At 56.2% G+C, this 20,256-nt stretch overlaps 7 protein-coding genes across 7 annotated transcripts; 4 read left to right on the top strand and 3 right to left on the bottom strand.

Moving 5' to 3' along the window:
- Positions 1-287: 287 nt before the first annotated feature.
- HMPREF1541_04511 (uncharacterized protein) lies at positions 288-1,977 on the top strand (the record flags this gene model as incomplete). Its single annotated transcript, XM_008718856.1, has 5 exons — positions 288-335; positions 477-551; positions 711-1,006; positions 1,043-1,508; positions 1,633-1,977. The coding sequence occupies 5 exons, from the start codon at positions 288-290 to the stop codon at positions 1,975-1,977; spliced, it is 1,230 nt and encodes a 409-aa protein (XP_008717078.1).
- Positions 1,978-2,207: 230 nt separating this feature from the next.
- HMPREF1541_04512 (acyl-CoA thioesterase II) lies at positions 2,208-3,125 on the bottom strand (the record flags this gene model as incomplete). The annotated part of the gene is made up of 1 exon (XM_008718857.1): positions 2,208-3,125. One exon carries the CDS (start codon positions 3,123-3,125, stop codon positions 2,208-2,210), a length of 918 nt encoding a protein of 305 aa, XP_008717079.1.
- A 531-nt stretch (positions 3,126-3,656) lies between these two features.
- Positions 3,657-10,427, top strand: HMPREF1541_04513 (uncharacterized protein; the record flags this gene model as incomplete). Its single annotated transcript, XM_008718858.1, has 1 exon — positions 3,657-10,427. One exon carries the CDS (start codon positions 3,657-3,659, stop codon positions 10,425-10,427), a length of 6,771 nt encoding a protein of 2,256 aa, XP_008717080.1.
- Positions 10,428-13,594: 3,167 nt separating this feature from the next.
- Positions 13,595-14,959, top strand: HMPREF1541_04514 (uncharacterized protein; the record flags this gene model as incomplete). The annotated part of the gene is made up of 1 exon (XM_008718859.1): positions 13,595-14,959. The coding sequence occupies one exon, from the start codon at positions 13,595-13,597 to the stop codon at positions 14,957-14,959; it is 1,365 nt and encodes a 454-aa protein (XP_008717081.1).
- An 840-nt stretch (positions 14,960-15,799) lies between these two features.
- HMPREF1541_04515 (uncharacterized protein) lies at positions 15,800-16,831 on the top strand (the record flags this gene model as incomplete). The annotated part of the gene is made up of 1 exon (XM_008718860.1): positions 15,800-16,831. The coding sequence occupies one exon, from the start codon at positions 15,800-15,802 to the stop codon at positions 16,829-16,831; it is 1,032 nt and encodes a 343-aa protein (XP_008717082.1).
- Positions 16,832-17,418: 587 nt separating this feature from the next.
- On the bottom strand, positions 17,419-17,550 carry HMPREF1541_04516 (uncharacterized protein; the record flags this gene model as incomplete). The annotated part of the gene is made up of 1 exon (XM_008718861.1): positions 17,419-17,550. One exon carries the CDS (start codon positions 17,548-17,550, stop codon positions 17,419-17,421), a length of 132 nt encoding a protein of 43 aa, XP_008717083.1.
- Positions 17,551-18,628: 1,078 nt separating this feature from the next.
- On the bottom strand, positions 18,629-20,176 carry HMPREF1541_04517 (uncharacterized protein; the record flags this gene model as incomplete). The annotated part of the gene is made up of 1 exon (XM_008718862.1): positions 18,629-20,176. One exon carries the CDS (start codon positions 20,174-20,176, stop codon positions 18,629-18,631), a length of 1,548 nt encoding a protein of 515 aa, XP_008717084.1.
- Between the last annotated feature and the right edge of the window lie 80 nt (positions 20,177-20,256).

Below are 20,256 nucleotides of genomic sequence, written 5' to 3' on the forward strand. Positions count from 1 at the left end.
CAGCAAGAGGTACTCGACTCCCGCGCCCAGAAAATATAAAAAGGGGGTGCTCTATCTTGTCTGACGTAGCCCCGCGCCCTCCACCGCAGGGACACCTTCAACTTCGTTCGAGACTCGCGAGGGACCGCATGCAGGCTGACTTCTGATTTCGGTCCTTTTTACATCGCAGACACACACATATACACACGCGACCAGCCCCCCTTCGCCTCTCTCTCCCTCTCCCCTATCGGTGTTGTCACTCATTCTTACCCCGACCATCCTGCACACACTCACTCGTCCCAGCGGCCATGGCTACCAAGGCGTCCTGGGAGGTCGATCCCGAAACGCGCAGTAAGGTACGAATGAATATGGAAACATCACCCTTTTGCGCCCCCCCCCGAACACCTGAGTCGCTTTCCCTTGTTCAGCCGTCTACGAGCAAGCGGGCAGGTGAAAGAGGCAGTGGGCTAACATATTGGTTTCTTTCAACTGTGTAGCTGTCGCAGATTCAAAAGAAGGAGGGCGCTGGCAATGACAAGTGCTGCGACTGTGGCGCTCCCTCTCCGCAATGGGTTCGTCCTCACCTCTCCGTCTCCCTCTCCCTCTCCCCCATGCCTCGACCTTCAGAATCCCCCGTGCGGCAGAAAACCCCGTTCCGCTCCCCCTTCCATTCACTCCCTGAACCTAGCCTTTCCCCCAAATCAACTAACCTTACGGAACCCCCGACGCAGGCCTCCCCAAAATTCGGCAACTTCATCTGCCTCACCTGCGCGGGCACGCACCGCGGCCTCGGCGTCCACGTCTCCTTCGTCCGCTCCATCAGCATGGACGCCTTCAAATCGGCCGAGATTGCGCGCATGGACAAAGGTGGCAACAAGCGGTGGCAGGACTTCTTTACGGAGAAAAACCCCGGCGGCGCCAGCTTCGACGAGTGCACCGTCAAAGAGCGCTACGACTCCGAGGTCGGCGAGGAGTGGAAGGAGAGGCTGAGCGCCGAGGTCGAAGGGAGGGAGTTTGATGAGGCCGCGTTCAAGACGAGTATGGAGGAGATGCGGAGGAAGAGGGCGGAGAAGGAGGCGCAACAACAACAACAACAACAGCAAAATAAAAACGGGAGTCGAAATCAGAGTCGGAGCGCGACGCCATTGGGAGGCGGGCGCGCTGGCGGAGGGTCCAGGAATGAAAGCCCCGCGCCTGGGGCCCTGAAGAAGGGCCCCTCCGGCCTGAGCGCCGAGCAGAAGGCGCAGAACGAGGCGTACTTTGCGCGCATGGGCGAGGCGAATGCGTCCCGGCCCGAAGGGCTCGCGCCGAGTCAGGGTGGGAAATATGCTGGCTTTGGCAGCGCGCCGCCGGAGGCGGTGGGCGGCGCGCAGCAACAGGGCGCCGGTGGTGGTGTCATGCCCGGTGCGGACGAATTTCAGAAGGACCCGATCGCCGCGCTTGGCAAGGGATTCGGCTGGTTCGGTGGCATGGTCAGCAAGCAGGCGAAGCTGGTTAATGAGAGCTACCTGCAGCCGACGGCGAAGAATGTGAGTTTTGCCCCCTCCTCTCCCCCCCTCCTCGGTGCTGGTGGTGTTGTTTGCGGTGGTGTGTCTATGAGAGAGCGAGAGAGGAATGAGGTTGCTAATCCATTGGTTTTGTCCCCCACGGCAGATCGCATCATCGGATTTTGCATCGCAGGCGCGCAGTGGCCTGATGGCCGCGGGCCAGGGCATTCAGTCTGGCGCCAAGGGCGCGGCCGACGGGTTCAACAAGTTTATTGAGGGACAGGATGAGGGTGCCGCAAGAGTGGCGGCACGAGGCGGCGCGGGCGGCCGCAACGTAGAGCCGGAGAAGAAAGACTTTTGGGATAGTTTTGGTCAGGGTGCCACGGAGCAGAAGGGGGGGAGTAGTAGTGGGAGTTTGGGCACGAGTGCGATGAAGAAGAATGCTGGGGGTGCGTCGCAGCAGCAGCAGCAGCAGGGGAAGAAAGATGATGGCTGGGGAGATGATTGGTGAATGGGGGACAGAGATGTTTTGAACATTAGCTTGGGAGTTGGGACGCATTCTCGGGCATAGATCACCCGTCTTGTCTGTTCCGGATCTTTGGGGGAGTTGCAAAAGAGGCGAGCTGGAAACCATATCGAAGAGTTCATGGTGTTTTCAATAGAGAAAGAACGGTATCCGCAACAGTTGAAGGGCGGATTGGATTGCTACCGGCAAAGGCAATTTGAGGTCTTTCTATTGATTCAGAGCTTGCTCGCAAAGTGTGACTTTGCGTCTGGCTTCATAACGTAGAAGGCTTCTTGCACACACGACGCTATTAGCCTGCCGTGCTTGGAGAAGATCCTTGACTGTGCTAGAGCTCGTCCGTCCCCTGTCCAGGGTGAGGTTACTTCGATGTATGTCATTTCATCCGCCCGAAAGTCGTGCGAGTGGATGTGTATTGTGTGGTTGAGCGATGTGTAGAGCTTGAAGTTCATCTGAGTCCGCTCGCCGGAGGCGTCGCCTATCGCTGGGAGACCGACATCTATGCCATGGAGAGCGGGTGCTGCCCCTAGGACGTGGTAGTCGGACAGATTCAGGAGGCCGAGAACATGAGGAATGCTTCCGACTGGGGAGTTGATGGGGCCGATGATATGCGCTACAACGGGCTCGACAGACGTGTTCGGCTCTTGAGGGCTGGCGTGGATGAGTGGCAGTCTCTGAAACTTCATGAAAGACCCTAGAGGCCCTCGCCCCTTTTCCAGGTCGTCAATGGTGATATGCTCTATCCTCTGCTTTCCAACCTGGCTGACGGTGTGCTTCATGGCCGGGCCGTTCCAGGGAGATGCATTCGCGAACACGATGGTCAGAGAGACCATGTTGCGTTTGTTTTGTTGTATAATCACTGACCTTGTTATGAACCTCCGGCCATCACTAAGGCGCTGGACATGGTACTGGAAAGGAACATCTGGCTTCGGGCCGGACAGAAATTGGCAGTGTAAGTTGTCGAGAGCGTAACCCTCAGGCAAAGTCTTGTAAGCGGCCGCGCTACCCATCGCCATGAGAAGTCCTCCGGGGACGACCGCGCCGCCGGGCCACGTCCATGCAGGATGTACATTCTCGTAGACATCGGGCGCGATCTGCCATAGCTCGAGGCTTTCTTCGAAGGTGATACTCTTCATATCGTCACGCTGGCATCGAAAGTAGTAAACAAGACACACAGCACTGCTCCCGCTTTCATCCTGGCATACTATCCACTACGCGAATACGATCGCGGCATGGCGAGCCATGTACTCCGGTTAGAGTTGGACCGAGGCAAGAGCCGCCCAACTTGGAAGTGAGTGAGGCAGCGACAAGGCTGGCGGAGTGGAGCCTGCTGTGCCAAGTCTTCGCGTTCAAGGCTGCGAATGTCAGAGGAAGGCGTGAATCAAATCTGCCCGTTTCTTTGTTCCCTGACACCGTGCATTGCAAGCCATCCGGCCATTGTACCACTAGCCACGGAGCATCTCGTCGGCCTTCCGTACCGCCATAGTCGTTCCTTAATCCGAAAACCCCCCGAACGGTGCTGCATCGAAGCACGAACGAGCCGTGGCCGCGTCACTCCTCTTTACCCGATCCTAGTGCTCCGCATGGTTATCTGCATCTCATGAACTACAAGCAATTCCTGTCCACGCCCGTCCTTTCGAGGCCCAATCTTTGGGCGCTCCGGCGTGATGCCTACGCCCGGCGGCACTAAGCGCAAGCAAGGCGAGCGAACATACGCAGGCGATGAGGTCTCAAGGCCTTCGCCGTACCGCCCCCAGGATCAGCGTTTGGCCCAGCAATCACAGTCACCCAGTAGCAATCGCGGATCGCCCTATCACGAAGGTCGACCCAGAGCTGGACGACGTGTGAGTCGCGGTGGTGGTAGAGGTGTTCCCTCCGCAAACCCTTCTGTAGCCTCGCCCGACCCCGCGCCTACTGTGCAAGAATCTAGGCCAACGCCAGCTCCTACAGACGCTCCTCCCGATACAACCATGGCCAACACGTCCACAAAAGTCCCAGAGCCAGCTGAGGAGGTCCTGCTTTCGATACCGTACAGCTACTCCACCGTTACGGACGATGTTTGCGCCGCATGGGAAGAGCAAGGAAGACAATCTGTTCTCTCGCAACTGACGGAGGCAGTCACGGGAGGAGACGAAACGACGACCTCCCTCATCGTTCAAGAGTTGGTACAGTCAGTCCTGGCTGGGCGTGTGGATGCGACCAATGCTGGCCAACTCATCACCGATGCCATTGAGCATACGCAGACTGTCGAGGGCGATGCAGCAAGCTTCGATCTGCACACCATAGTCTCCGACTCATTCTCTGTGGTTTGCGAAGACAGTCCGACATTTCCAATCAGTCGCCTTGCCAACTTTATCCTCGCCGCTCGAATCGATCACGGCGCCTTGCAGCATGAGCTCGATTCGAAGCTACTGGAGAAGCTCGGGCTAATCAGAAACACCTTCGATCGTATGTCCATCCGCAAGCAGACCAACATCGTTTACAGACAGGCAAATTTCAATCTGATGCGGGAAGAGTCCGAAGGCTTTGCGAAGCTAGTTACGGAAGTCTTTAGCAGCAGCCTGACAGACGAGCCTTCGGGCGAGAACGTGAACGAGACTGTTGAGAAAGTCAAGGCTCTGATCGGTGCTTTCGATCTCGATGTTGGTAGGAGCTTGGATGTCGTTCTGGACGTCTTCGGCTCGGTGCTCGTCAAGTCGTACCGGTTCCTTGTCAAGTTTCTCCGAGCAAGTCCTTGGTGGCCGCGTCAAGCTAACCATGGCTCACTGGCAAATAACCCAAATGGGCTTCCGGCCTGGGCGCTACCTGGTGTGGACGACTGGTTTTTGAGCGATGAACAGAAACTCGCCATCGCCCAACAGAACCTTATACGCGACTCAAATTTTTGGGAACAAGCTCGGGAACATGGTCTCTCTGCATTCTACCGACTAGGCTTACCAGAAGTTGCAGACGGTCAGGTTCCTCCGGAGTACAGCAATGACGATTTCGCGAAATCCTGGGTTCAGGAAACCGGCACCCGACCTCCAATGGGTAACAGGGATGCGGCCCAACTCCTTGGCTTTAAACTTCGCTTCTACTCATCCTCACCAGCTCGGGACGAGACCGATACACTTCCTGATAACCTCATGTATCTGTCGGCGTTGTTGATCAAGATTGGCTTCATCTCCTTGAAAGATCTCTATCCCCATCTATGGAGACCAGACGAATCAATGGAAGAGCTTCGAGCCCAGAAGGCCAAGGAAAAGGAAGAAAGAGAAAAAGCGGCCCGGCCAGGTGCTGGAGCTAAGAATGCACTGTCTATGGCTGCTGCTCTTCCAGACGATACTTTACCGGCACCAGTCAATCGCCTGAGGGATGCATCAACGAGAGCTGCTACTCCATCAAGGGAGTCTGAAGCGGAAAAGTCGACAAAGGACGCGACCAGTGAACCTGCGGAACAGAAGATCGCCCTCCTAAAGGCCCTGCTGGCTATCGGTGCGCTTCCAGAAGCTTTGTTCATGATTGGGCGCTTTCCGTGGGTCCTTGACCTATATTCTGACCTTCCGGAATACATCTTTCGCATATTAAACCACTCAATCGACGCAGTCTCTGAGTCATCTCGACCTCTTGCGACCCGGGACACTTTGGATCAGTCCAAACCGCTGTACGAGACCGATATTCCAGGTGTTTCTAAAGGACAAGTCAAACTCACCGACAACCCGGAGAGAAAGGTGCTGAGATGGGCTCAGCTTGATAAGGCCGACAGCTCGGATGGCAACAGCTATCGCTACTACTGGGATGAGTGGAGTGACCTCATCCCTGTTTGTCAAACCGTGGACGATGTCTTCACTCTTTTCGATACCCTACTGCCGCTCGTTGGCGTCAAAATTGGTCAAGATCCGGCACTCGTGAGCAAAATTGCTCGCATCGGCAAGCATAGCTTACAAGAAGATCCCTCAGAACCGAACCGAGATCGGTGGCTCGACCTTTGCAAAAGAGTTCTTCTTCCTTGTGTCAGCCTGACCAAAGGCAATGCAGGCGTCGTCAATGAAGTGTTCGAGTTGTTGACATTTTATCCAACCCGAACGCGGTTCCTGCTCTATCTCGAATGGCGTGATGGCCGCACGTCTCGAAACCCAGATATCAGGGCAGCAGTTGAACAGGCAAGGGCAGAAACATTGGATATTCTCAAGCGTATTTCGAAAACCAATATCAGGCCGATGGCTAGAGCGCTGGCGAAGGTTGCTTACGCCAACCCCCATATCGTCACTTCAGTGGCTTTAAGACAAATCGAATCTTACGATAGCATTTCGGCAGTCTTCGTGGAGGGATCCCGCTATTTCACAGATCTGGGCTACGATGTCCTAACCTGCAACCTGATAGGCTCGATGTCCAAAGCCGGTCGCAACAAGATCCAAGACGGTGGCATCTTTGTCAGCAGATGGCTCACGGCACTGTCGAAGTTTGCTGGAGACATATACAAGCGATACAACATGATGAAACCCGCACCAGTCTTGCAATATGTGGCTCGCCAACTTGACCAGGGCAATACCGGCGACCTAAAAATGCTCGAGAGCATTGTTACATCGATGGGTGGCATCGCCAATGATACAAGCTACAACGAGGCACAACTGCAAGCGATGGGAGGAGGCCCACTGCTCCAGTCTCAAACCATCTTACAACTTCTGGATCAGCGTCACGAAAAGTCAGTCCAAATTACTGCACGACGTCTCATGGGATCTCTTCATACGACTGAGCTTATTGGGAAGTTCTTGCTATCAATGGCTCAGCAGCGACAGGCTTGTATCTTTCAGGATCCGGAAGTTCCGCTCAAAGTTATCGGCAATACCTACGACGAGACTCAAAGAGTCCTCGCGCAGTACTTGGACTTCTTGCAGTACAACATGGGCCTGGAAGCGTTTGCTCAGGCCGTACCTGATGTCGTTACTCTGGTCACTGAGTATGAAATTCGACCTGAGATCGCGTTTTGGATATGCCGGTCCGTCATCGCCAAAAACATCGCCCATGAGCGTGAGAGGCTGGATGATACTGCTCTGACGGCTCAAGAGTCAAATGGGGACATTGACATGAAAGACGATGCCAATGAAAGCTCTGAAGAAGATGGCGAGGCTATCGAAGACGAACCAGAGACGACTGCTGCCACTCCTACTGCTGACGATATCCTCAATGCATCGACAGAGTCCGAGCCGATCGAAGCATTGGTCCCCGCGAATGGTGATGGTCGGCCTTGGCATCCTGTCTTGGAGAAAATCATGGACCAGCTCGCCAGCAAACTTCCCGAAGAAGTGGTTCAGACAATTGGTGTCGGCTTCTATGTCACCTTCTGGCAATTGTCGCTCTATGATATCACCATACCGAAAAAAGCCTATCAGGACGAGATGGCAAGACAGAAGAAAAAGCGCGATGCCGTCAAGGCTGACCGGTCCAGCTTGAGTTCGAGCGCCTCCAAGAAGAAAGAAGAGCAACTTCAGGTCTTCAGCCAACTGATTGACGATTTGCTTGCGGAGAATGGACAACATGTTAAAGCCCAACTCGCGTGCCGCAAGCGCCTAAATGCCGAGAAAATGGCCTGGTTCGCCGGCCAATCACGCAGTGCGGAACACCTCAACGCTGCGCTGATGGAGTACTGCTTCCTACCAAGAATAATGGCCTCTGCGCTCGACGCATACTTCAGCTTCGCATTCGTCAAGTATCTTCACGCTATGGGAACACCCAACTTCCGAACACTTGGGTTTTACGACCTGCTTTTCAAACCCGAACGCCTGATTTCGCTAATCTTTATGAGCTCGTCAAAAGAGGCAGAGAACTTTGGCCGATTCTTGAATGAGCTGCTGAAAGACCTCAGTCGCTGGCAGAAATCGAGATCCACATACGAGAAAGAGGCTTGGGGTACCAAGAAGGAGCTCCCAGGCTTCGCGTTGAAGGTAGAGGCTGGTAAGCCCGTCCTCATGCTCGCTTTCGACCAATTCAGAAAGATCCATTACCGCTGGCATATTGCCCTCCACACAGCGTTCCAGAAATGCTTGAAGTCACCAGAGTACATGCATATTCGCAACGCCATTTCGGTTCTGTATGCGGTCTCCGAAGGAGGGGCATATCCTGTGGTCAACATTCATGGTGTTAACCTTCAAACCACTATCGACAAACTGCGAAGCTCGGAGATGCAAGACCTGGTCACTGCCTCCACGTCCCTACTTTCGGGCCTCAAACGAGGAGAGAAGCACTGGATCTCACCTGGGGCGTTCTGCCCGGGCATGCAACAAGAGTCAACTCCTGTTCCACCAACGAACAAAGAGGCGAGTGCGGCCAAGTCGACCGAGCAGGCTACAGGCAAGTCCGAGGATGAAGGTGGATTGAAGAATGCAGCCACGACCGAAGGTGAAACCAAGCCAGTGCTGCAGACCGGAGAGCAGAAGACGACTGACACGAAGTCGGAGGACAAAAGCAAACTCCCTTCACGACCGCCCATCAATGGAGAGTCCACACCAAGAGCTAAGGAAGAGCGAAGCTCGAGCCAATCTCGATCTGGTCATCTGGAAGCCCCGAAAACATTTCCCAAGAGACCGTCCCCACCGCCACGACATGCCGCTCCTGCAAGCCTACCGAACCGGCCAGATCCCTCGGATCCTCGTAATGGTCACCGTGACTCTGGGAGGTCATCGCGGCCACCGCCAGAATCAGTTCGCCCACCACATCCTCGTGACGCTCGAGATCCTCGTGGCGGCTATCGTGCCCCTGAAGGCTCTTATGAAGACTTCGAGCCGCGGCCTGCTCGAAGATACGAGCGGACCGATGCCCCAGTCCCGGGCAGTCGCGATGATAGGGGCTATGGCCGAGACCGGGAGACTGGGAGGGGTCATGAGAGGCCGCGTGACATTGACCGTGACCGCCTTGCGGAAAGAGATCGTCCACCGACTCAGCCGCATTCACGGGAACGAGACACGAGTGAGCGTGCTGCTAGAGCAGGTCCTCCATCGAGACAGCAGCATGATGAGACTGGCTCCCGGCCCTCGTCTGCAGCTCCAGCTAGACCTGGGTCGTCACAGTCTGATTCTCTCAACCCCGCAAGAGCTGCTATGATGGGCATGGGCTCCGACACCGTATCACCGGGACCCGCTCGAGGTCCAGCAAACGACCGACCTCAGCGGCCGGGTCGTGCCCCATCGCCTCGGCGCGGTGATGAACGCAGAGGACCTCCCCGTAACGAGCGTGATGCCCCTCACCCGCGCGACCCTCGTCCCGACACACCATCTGGACGCCATGTCCCACCTGCCACCGGCCCTGCAGGCCGCTCTGAACACGGCACAAGACACCCGCGCGACAATCGTGCGCCCTACAACGCGCCTGTGGACATGGAGCATGGAAGGCTTGAACAGGATCCGAACCACCGGCCGCCTGTCAGAACGGATCGCAATGCAGAGCCTGAGGTACCTTCTGGGCCACGCGGTCGCGGACCAATGTCGGCACCTCGTGGCAGAGGAGCACCCGCAATCAACACCCATGCTGCGCAGTCTGACCGGGGCCCTCCTCCGACAGGCCCATCTGGTCGCCATTCGCGTGGTCCGTCCAACGCTGAGAACACGTCCGCTCCACCTGCTCCTGACACAAGCGGTGTGCACCCCTCTCGACGTCTCCATATACCTTCGCCAACTGAGCCCTCTCATACCGGCGGGCCTCTACCAAGTGGTCCATCCGGCGGTGCCCGCAGTGGCGCCCCAGCTCACGCGCCATCCGGCCCGTCGCCCACAAGCCGTGGCCCTCCAATTGGTCCAAATGGTGGTGGCGATGGCTTAGGCCGTGGCTCGCGTTCCTCTCGGAGTCAGATGACTACTGTCAACAACACTCTTGCCCAGGCAGCTCATCCATCGTCTGGACGTGGTGGAGGAGGTAGCGGTCGCGGTGGTCGCCCGCCCAGCGGCGCCATTGGAGGACATGGTGGTCCTCCGCCTCCTTCTGGACCGGAGCGTAGTTCGTCGCGAAGTGAGAACTATGGCCAGAATGACCTGTTCGGCGCACACGGCAATCCGAATGATGTCCCAATCGGGCCGAGACCTACAGCTACGAGACAAGATAGCATACGTGAGCGTCGTCCTACTGATGGCGAACGTGTCGAACGCGGTGAAGACCGACGGTCCAGCCGCAGACACGATGATGGTCGTAGCGAGCGTGAGCCACGAGACAACAGACCTGAGCGCGATGGGCCTCCCCGCAGGGACGATCGTCCTCGACGTGAGGATCCGCAGCACGTCGACGACAGAAGTGGCATGAGGCCGTCGTACCGAGGCGGGCCGGGTCCAAGAGACGACGGTACGATGAACAACCGCAAGCATCCCAGAGGTGATGAAGGTGGTCCTGGCGGGCAGTATTCTGGCGGTGGAGGCGGTAGAGGTGGCAGCCGTGTCGCGAGCGAGAGCAAGCGGCCTAGAAGGGGAGGTTAGAATGCAAGCCTCCAAAAAGGTGTTGACTGACCACGCCTTTCTACGATAGTGGGTACTAAGTTGGGGAAGGAAGAAGTGCATTTGGGCATGGTGGTTGCAGCTGGTTGAAAGCGCAGATGAGCTCTACTTGTACGATTTGAAATAATAGCATGGCCCGACAGTTTTGGGCCGATAGGAAACCTCAGTGGACCGATTGATCTGTTGATTGTGTGGCGTCACTACGTTTTTCGTGCCTGTCGTTTTGTCTTGTAGCCCATCGCTTTTAAGCACCTAAGTATGATTCACAGCCATCGATCCGACGTTGGGATTCTGGCGAGCAATTCGAAAAGTACTGTAGGTGTAGGTAGGCTTGTTCTCCCTCCACGACGACGCGTCCTAAGAGATACATACCCCATATTGTTGACGTCCCCATCATGGGGTGGGTAGCTAGCAAGCAAGCAAGCAGATGATGAGTGGGTTGATGGGTGGGTGGCAGGATACATTGTGGGAATGAACAGAAGTAGATGTGGATCTTTTTGCACATGTAGGCTTGTCTCCTATGCATGTACAGGACGGGAACTGACTGGTTTGCTAGCTTAGCCTAGCCGAGCTGGCCGGAGGAAGGGGTTGGTGTGGTTTGCTTATGATTTCTATGCGCTCTACGGTGCCTTTTTTCTGAATCGAGCTTTACTACTCTGGGCTATTCAAGGGAATGTCTTGTCATTACCCTGCTTGATACGGCTGATGGGCGGGGTCTCTCCGTGAAGAGCACTGTGGCTTTGACAGGTGCTTGAGACACCGGAAGTGGCGAAATTGACGTAGCAGGCTTCTTGAAGCCATAGCTGAGGCTTTTTGGGGAAATGATTCATCCATGAGTTCGGGCTGGATTCGGACGCGTTTCTGTCGCTTCGTCGGCCCCATCGTGAGCTTGGTGCCGGCATCGTCGGTCATTCGTAGAATTGAGAATTCTCTCGGCATCTGTGAAGGTTGGCTTCGGGGCCTGTGCTGATGAGTTTCTCATTCACAAAGTCGATGACGATGTCCTGGACACACCTGTTAGGCTTCGGCTGCTTTGGAAAAGGGGGGATTGGAGTGAAACTCACAGTCCGGGATTTATGCTCATGCCCACCCTCATACATCTTGGCTTCCTGGCTAGGACAGATCTCGAAGCGGTCGAGTTTCATCACGACCTGGAAGGAGAGCTGTCCTTGCGCCATACGCTGCTTAAGGCCACTGTTATAGAAGTTGGTGGCGGCTCTTCTCCAGGACTAAAAGGACCAATAGAGCATGTCGAACACTAGGCAACTCGGAACTTCGTCATCTTCGAAACAGCTGTCCTCCAGTTCTCGGTCGATCCTGAAGACAAGCACATTCAAGTTGGGCACGATACCTTCGTCCACATAGGCGGTCTTGGAAGTTTGGATGACGGCGGTTTCCGTACACTGAAGGTAGTGGGCTGGGATGACGCGGCCCGGCAGAGTATCGCAGAAGATTGGTGTAAGATACTTGGCTTAGACTGGGAGAGCGTCCTCTCTGATGACTTTGCAGACTAGTAGTATCCCGGGAATGGATTGTGGGCGCAAATTCATGCGGCGGTGCTCGGCTTGAGCATTGATCAAGCGACGAGGGGCTTCGATGACGAGCTCGGCTCCTTCAAATATGAGTTCGTATACCATAAGACGAATTTCTGTCGGCAATGCCATGAATTCGAAGGCTCTGAGGACCGAAACATCGCGGGCGAGAATGATAGAAGTCATTGTCATCTAAAACTGAGATAGAGCAGACTAGATGCTCTGCCAGTGGATGATAATGCCTGCACTGCTTGGACTAGTAACGTTGAGAAAGGAATGCAATTCTTGTGCGCAGGCAACAGCCTTGGACGGCTGTGCCAAGGAATAGAGCCTCAACGTAAAGCATGTTATTGTACTGAGTCTGTCACTGGACTGTTAGTAAAATGCTGTTGAAAGTTCACCTTGTCACTGACGATGGAGCGGCGCTAAGGATGTCCACCTCTAGGGGAAGCCTCCACATCAGGAACGAACGGAATGTGATGGCCATGAACATAGATAAAATAGACCCAAATCTTGAGGCACTGAACAGAAAACGGCCGTAGGGAAAAGGGTTAATATTAGACCCAGACATCACTTGTATCCTCCTCTGTCCCTAATGAAGGTGGGCGAGAAATGGCTTGCGGCTGACAAAAGGTGGCCAAGCAGACAGGCATCCGTGCTTGAGAATGGTAGTTCGACTGTTCAATGCTGTATGCTGTGCGTCTGGACGAAGAACTCCACCATCAGTCCAGTCTAGGTTCGATCGCCCTCAGATCAGCTCTCACAAGTTCTCATCAACAACCAGCGTGAACAAGCGGAACGTGTCCGGCAGGCAGCGGTTGTCTCGACTTTGGCTTTTGTCAGTCGATCTCTCACGTTTGTGAGAAGGTCGAGTCTTCATCGGGCAGTCCGTGTACATATGACGGAAATAGGAAGTGGTCTCGGCAGCGGACGATTGGAGCGGCCATCCGTCATCGGCGGGGCGGAGGAAAGAGTCAAAGTCCAGGAACAAAAGTCTGCTTTGACGCCATGACCTACCTAGGCATACTTTGCGGACATTAAATTAGACACCAGGGAATGAAGTCCGCTATGAAAAGATGCACTCCATACGGAGTCGAGAGGAGGGAAGAGAAGCTGAAGCCAGTTTTAGCTTTGCCCAGCCATCAGGCTTATCGATAAAGCGCGAGGCTGGGCCAGTGGAGTCGTCGTGTCGTGGAGTCCGCGGCGGGCAGGAACACGCGAAACTGGTAAGCGAACCTTGAACTGGGCGCGGGACCCGCCACCAGCCATCTCAAGGCTCGCGTTGACGTTGACCGCTCGGCAGAAATACAAAGGCAGGGCTGCTGCCCTGTGCACTGCTGGTCAGTCCATCCATGCTGCTTGTCATTCCGATCTGAGAGCCGTGAAGATTGTGGGATTCCAACCTACACGGAGAACGCACTCACAAACAGCCAGCCTACCCCACCATCAACAGTCCGACTCGCACGATCTCGCGTTCGTACAGGAATACTGTCGTCCGGCCACGACACTTTACGAGGCAGAAAGTCTCATTGACTCAGCTCCTGCGGAAAGAACACTCCAGAGGAAGGGATCATCACTTCCTACCTCGTCGTTCAGCCGCACAGCTGTCAACAAGACATGCCACTGAAGAGGTCACCTCCGAGGCCGTTTGACGAGGATGGTCCTACTATAACACTCCCGCCACCTGTTGAACGCAGTCACCAGAGATCGCGCACTACCGTCGATCTGCCGCCGCTGGTCTCCCGAACTTCCTCCAGCTCTCCAAATCGCTTGTCTACCTTTCTCCCCTCGATCCGCTCTGCGAGTCGCAACGTCTCTCCCGAACGAGTCTCCCCGGACGAAGCAGCTGAATATGACATAGATGAAGCGGAAGGTACACAGCGACCCAAAACAAGTGCCGGTGTAGCCAAAAGCCTTGCCTCCTGGTTCGAGGGTTCATCAGATCCGGTCAACATCGGTCTCGTGCAGTCCCCGAAGAAGGAGGAAGAGAACCCTATCAGTCCTGAAGACGTCCAAGGCACCATGTTCAGCAACAGCTCCGAAGCTGTAGACACATTGACGAGTCGGCCTTCCAGACCTCAGTCGCAGCCGCGAGCAGAAAGCACCAGCCGCTTCAGCTTCTTCCGAAAGCAAGCTACGACTCCCATCCTGGCGCCCGGCGAAATCGATAGCCTCTCCAGTCTGGACATCCGAGATGCTCTGTTCCCTGGTGGGCCAGCAGACGAGTTTTCGCCGGCCGCCTTCAAGAATCTCCAGCTGAATGCTGAGGGCACGCTAAGAAAATTCCAATTCGCGCACCAAGAGCAACAGAAGCAAATTCGCTCTCTGAAGTCAACGAACACTGCACAGACTGACGACCTAGAGGCATCTCAGATCAGAAGTGAGCATCTAAAGCTACAATTGGTGGAAATGGCAGAACGGGCCGCCGAGCAGGAGCGCCTCATTACTTCGCTTCGGAACGAGCTGGCATCCATCAGCCACCCATACTCGGAAGAGAGCTTCGAGCTACAGCAATCGAGCGTCCGCAAAGTGCCGCAGAATCTCGATATGTCACAGACCTACCAGACTTCTCGCTCAAGGCGAAAACGGGTCTCGGACGCTCCCAGCGCGACTTCGTCAGAGCCGAGCGATCGGTTTAGCATTTTTTCAGCCGATCAGCGCTCACTCAACAATTTTGTCGACTCGCCAGGCACATCCGCCGCACCAAGTCCAGTCATGAAACATGCCAGTATGCACATTACAACCGTGTCTACGCCAATGCATCAGCACGAGCACACGGCGGTGTCAGTGATCCCAGTACCGGAATGCCAAAAATGCTACGGCGTAAGGGCAGATGAAGCCTGGGATGTCATTTCCATGATGAAGGTGGAGAGTCAGGCTTTGAAAGAAAGGATCGAGGAGCTTGAAGGCGCCAACGGTCAAGCCCTCGATTTGCTAGGCAGTCTCGACGGTCTCAGACTCGACGACCTAGGCCTGAAATGAGGGGGCTGGTAGGCTGGTAGCATGTATCATTAGGGAAAGAATGCATCGATGATGGTCTGGTCGGCGGGACAGGCGGCAATGAGGAACTCTCAGGAAGCGCTAGAGATGGAAGGACAACATTATTGCGAGATACCCAGCTGGTCAAGTCCAGCGTTTACATTGAATTGAAACATTTGCTTCTGCTCAATCTGCACTCTTCCCTTCCTGCTAGCGATTCATTCTTGAGAATAGCACGCGAGCATCGTAGCATTCATCATGGCCGTGCCCCAACCCCGGGTCGGAGCCGACCTACGCACCATCGTTACACCGCACACAAGCACCCACACCAGTGCATGCCCTCAAGCAGCACGCGCTACGCTCAGCCTAGAGCCCGACAACAACAACACCACCACCACAGATAAGTCTTTGATGTGTTTTGCGTCTATTTACACGCGTCCCAGATAGGCAACTATGAACTGCACAGCTCGCCCAGCCCAAGCCGGAGATCTGATTGGTCCACCGCCCCCTCTCCCCTTTCCCGGTACAGCCTTGGAGGTGCTTCAAGATCGTGGTTGAGTACCTCCTCTAGTTTCTTCTTCTTCTTGAGTCTTTGCTGTTGCTGCCTGTATCTGAGGTGTGCGTGGGAGTGAGTCAGAGGGGAAGGAGGGGGAGGTGAGGTGAGTTGAGTACCTGCTTCGCTGAGAGGTGGGTATATAGTCGGGGGGGAATGCTGCGTTGACGGGAGGAGCAGTTTGACTGAATCAAGACGAAGCATTCAGTATCTGGCACTCACTCGAGGTCTTCACTGTATCTTCATCTCAACTCGATTCACTTACTTCGCTTTACAAGTTATTCACCAACATGCTTTCCACTTCCGCTCCTGTTTCCCGCCTCGCGTCTCCTTCCCCTACCACCACCACCACCTCCTCCTCCATCAGCTCCGACGGCTGGACATTCACGCACGACGACGAGTCGTGCCCCATCCCCGAAGAGCACAACCTAGAGCTCACCAACACCAAGCCCACCGTCCCCTCCGCCCCCTTCCCACAGCAGAGCCGATCCGCCCGCGCCCGCCTCTGCCACCTCCACCACCTCTCCGACGCCACCTGCTCGGCCGCAGAAATTGAGCGGCGCGACTACGCGCTACAGCTCAGCCTGTGGCGCTACCTCAACTCCGTGCCCTGGTCCTCGTACGGCGACGACGACTGGATCTACCTGCCCCTGCCACTCCACACGCAGTGGCGCCTCGTGAGCAAGACGACATGGCAGGTCGAAGCCGCAAAGCACCGCTTCTACTGCAAGTGTGGGCTGCCCAACACGCCGCTGCTGGCGATGAGGCAGGCGGCGTTCTGTGATGAGGGGGAGGAGGGAGAGGATGCGGCGGGCGTGTGGCTCCGGGAGCATTGGGAGCGGGAGCAGCGGTATAGCAGGCTCTCCGGGGGGAAATATACGGGCATCGAGGCGCCCGTGGAGGATCCGTTTCCCGATGGGAGGGGCGTCAGGCCGCGGATCGGTTGTGCGACGGAGAAGGGGGAGGAGGGCGAGGAGAACCGGGGGCTGAGGGAGGCGTGTTGGCGGCAGGGACGGAGGTTGCCCGGCTTCCTTTTGGGCGAGGAGGCATATAACCAGGATGCGTGGTTGCCGGAGTGCAGGTGGCCTGTTCCTCCGCTGATGCCTGACGGAAGCTCGTCGGGGGGAACTGAGCTGTGGAGATCGGTTTCGGGTTCGGAGGACGAGGAGCAGGACTACTTTCGGCCTGTTATGGTCAACAACCCGCAGTGGCTGGAGTCTGCCTGTCTGCCGGGTGCGGTAGAGCAACAGCCAGGATCGCCGCTGTTTAGGTGGCCGACGAGGGGGAGCCACGCGGTGCGGATCGTCATGCCTGAGAAGTGAAGGAGCCACAGCCTTTGACCTAGCACGGCACCTGGCTCAGAAGAAAATGTGACTTTGATGCCCGTCTTCAGCGACCTGTCGGTCACATCAACCAGTCACCTCTTCCGAGCATCACTCATGAAGCAGTGAATGAGCGAACGTCAGCACGTCGGCCACTTGGACACAGCGACCGACAAGCATCGAAGTGTAGCGAGATGGACCTGGCATCCTCTGAGCGTGTGAGCACTAGGCTGGAGAACTCGAGCAGAGCATTCGAGCGCCGCAAGACTGGTCTTGTGCGGTTGATGATTTGACGGATGATGCTCAAGAGGAGCGACTCCGGACTCTCACATCGTCGTCTCATCCGCAATCAACTGTCACGTTTCGGTCACGGTGTGATTCTCAGCTCGGCCATGTTCTCTGTGATGCCGATCTGCATGTACCCGAAGTCCACGCCTTTAGTACGCCTAGCACAAAGGCACAAGGGCGTCTCGCATTATCGACTCCCAGACCATTCTGCAAAGCGCCTCTGGAGCTGTCTTCGGACTGCCTGATCACCCATCTCATCCAAGATGCCCGGTTCAGCCCAATGCAGCCAGCGATCAGCTCTAGCACCTTCTTCTGCGCGCAGCAAGCCAGCCGCAATATCCGCCCAGGACTGTGCCGGCTTCACAACAAAAACTGCTGCACCACATTCGCGACAGAAGTATCGGAACACTCCTGGACTGATTTCGTAGCATTGCGAAATGCCCGCATCCAGCTTCAGAGGAGCGCCATCTTTCAGGCGTACCTGGGTCAAGGGGCACGGAGGTCCAGCTGCTGATCTCGACCCCCGTCGTGAGGCGGCAAGACGCACAGGTGTCTAGGCCGGCATGATACCGCTTCCCATCTTTTGGAGGCAAGATCTCAAACTCGACGTTCCCGCAATGGCATTTTCCCGTGAGGACTCTGCTTCCCGTAGGTGCTTTTGACAACGCGGGCGCTCCGAAGCTCTCGAATTGCCATTCCCGCGACTCAGGGCCCCTTGAGTACGTCTTCCCAACGTCCCTCAACCAAGGCGCCAGGCCCCCATCCCGCGTGTCTTCCACGAAGATGTGCTTCCGCGTCAAAGGCCAGGTCTGCATTCTCGGCAATGACGCCCGGACAGAACCGCCACTGGTTGTCCGTCAGGTCGACGACATTGGCGCCGCAGACGGGGCAGAAGTAGCGGCTGCGTATGCTTGAGGTGTCGTATCTCGACAGAACCGAGACATCTACAGGTCCAGGTCCTCCTTGGGGGCGGGGGAATGGTGGCGAAGGATGCCGGTAGCTGGCCGGTTCGGCACTGATCGCGTATCGTATTTATCATGGTTGCCTCAATCACCTCTTCATGGGCCACCCCCAGACAGCGTAGCTGCAGCAAATTCCGACATCATGGGTGACTTGGCTGGTCGTATTCGGTTTCTCATTTACAGTAGCGATGATCACATCCAAGGGGTCAGAGGGCACCGGAAGTAGATTCCGCAGAGCAGAGCGTGGAGGATTGTCCTTGACGGAGGTGGAAATAGATGGTCAATTTGCGTGTATCAACCGAGCATGTCTTAGAATACAGCAGTTCCGGAAAGAGAGAGTTGCGCTATGGAGTGTTTCACCAGTTGGGCTGTATAGAGCTATGATTCAGCCTACCCTGACCGAAAGCGCCGGAGCTTGCCAATGCTGCATCTGTGTCTGCCAGACCTCCTAGACCTTTTTCCAACTTGTTGTTTGTTCAGAGAACGCCGAAGAGAGCACCGCCCAATGCCACCAACACCTCTCTATATGATGCCTTCCAACAAACATCTACAGCTTGCTCTTGACCTGCCCCCAACCCACCGCATAAGGATGGCCCGTGTTCTTACACACCAAAGCATCGATATCCCCCGTATTGACATACTCGGGCCCACACTCGTCCACGCTCGTGATGCCCGAATTGCGCATCGCGACCTCAAACTCATCCTTCAGGATATCAATCATATGCTCGACGCCCTCCTGGCCGTAGCCCGTCGCGAAGAGGGCCGGCCTCCCGACCCCCACCGCCGTGGCGCCCAGACACACAGCCTTGAGTATATCGGTGCCGCGACGCACGCCGCCGTCGACCAGGATCGAGAAGGGCTTCGTGCGTCCGGCCTTGACGCTCGCGCTGCTGGGGTGGTGCAAGCGGATGATCTCGGGAAAGCGGGCGTGGATCTCCAGCAGGACCAGCATGGCGGGCGGGCTGGTGTCGAGGTTCCTCCCGCCGTGGTTGGAGAGCACCACGCCGTCGAGGCCGTGTTGGAGCGCGAGGGCCACGTCGTCGGCGGACATGATGCCCTTCAGCCAGAGGGGTAGGCCGCGGAGGTTTCGTCTTAGCCAGACAATGTCTTCCCAGTTCAGATTGGGGTCGATGAAGTTGCCCATCAGTCGGCCGTAGCCGCCGCCTTTGTTGTCGTTCTTGGCGCCGGCCGTCATCATGGGGTTCTGGATGGATTCGTCGGCCTTGACGCGCTCGTCGGCCTCGCGCTTGCCGGCCGCGGCGGCGTCGGTGGTGACCATGATGCCCTTGACGTTCTTGTGCGAGAGGATCCGGGTGAGGAGCTTCTCGGACTCGTGGCGGACGCGGTTGACGTAGAGCTGGAAGATGAAGGGTTGGTTGGCTACCACGGGCTGGGAGACGATGTCGTCTGCCGAATAGGAGGCGTTGTTGGAGATGGATTGGATGAGGTTGCGCGAGAGGCAGGCGCGCGCGATGGCAAGCTCGCCGTCTGGATGGATCAGGCGGGCCATGGCGGCGGGGGAGATGAAGAGTGGGAAAGAAGAGGTGAAGTCGATTCCCGGGAAGGGGGCGCGCGTTGCGGTGTTGATCTTGTCCACACGACGCATGACGCGCGGTCGTAGGAGGATGCGTGGGAATAGAGATGCATTGAGGTCTTTGGTGATGAGGCTGTCGGCGGCAGAAGAGTAGAAGGCCCACGTCTTTGGTGTAGCGGTAGTTTGGGCTGCGAGCTCAAAATCGTGGAGGTTGATAATGCCGGATAGTGGTGGCTTTTCAGATTTCGAGGAGGACTGCGATGTGGCTTTAGGAGCTGAGGATTCTAACGACTTGTTCCACTCTGCTGTGATCGTCGAGGAATCGAGAACGCCTTTTCGGGCGGAGGCTGGCAAGCCGTTCTTGATGATGCTCGGGGCATGGATCTCGTTGTACGCTGTTGAGGCATCACGGCCGGCGTACTTGTATATTATGGCAGGACCACCGGGGTGCTCGGGGGCGAAACCTGTGATGTCCCATACAACGCCGTCCACCACTATCCAGCAATCCTCCTGTGTGTTGTGGGAAGAGATCTCCTCGACTGAAATCTGCTTTTCGCCCATCTCGACCAGTCTCCACAAGTTGATAGATACTGTATATCGGTCTTATACAAAATGGCCAGAAGGGTAGAAAGGCAATCTAC

The sequence above is a fragment of the Cyphellophora europaea genome (assembly GCF_000365145.1).
Source record: "Cyphellophora europaea CBS 101466 unplaced genomic scaffold supercont1.4, whole genome shotgun sequence".
Lineage (NCBI taxonomy): Eukaryota > Fungi > Ascomycota > Eurotiomycetes > Chaetothyriales > Cyphellophoraceae > Cyphellophora > Cyphellophora europaea.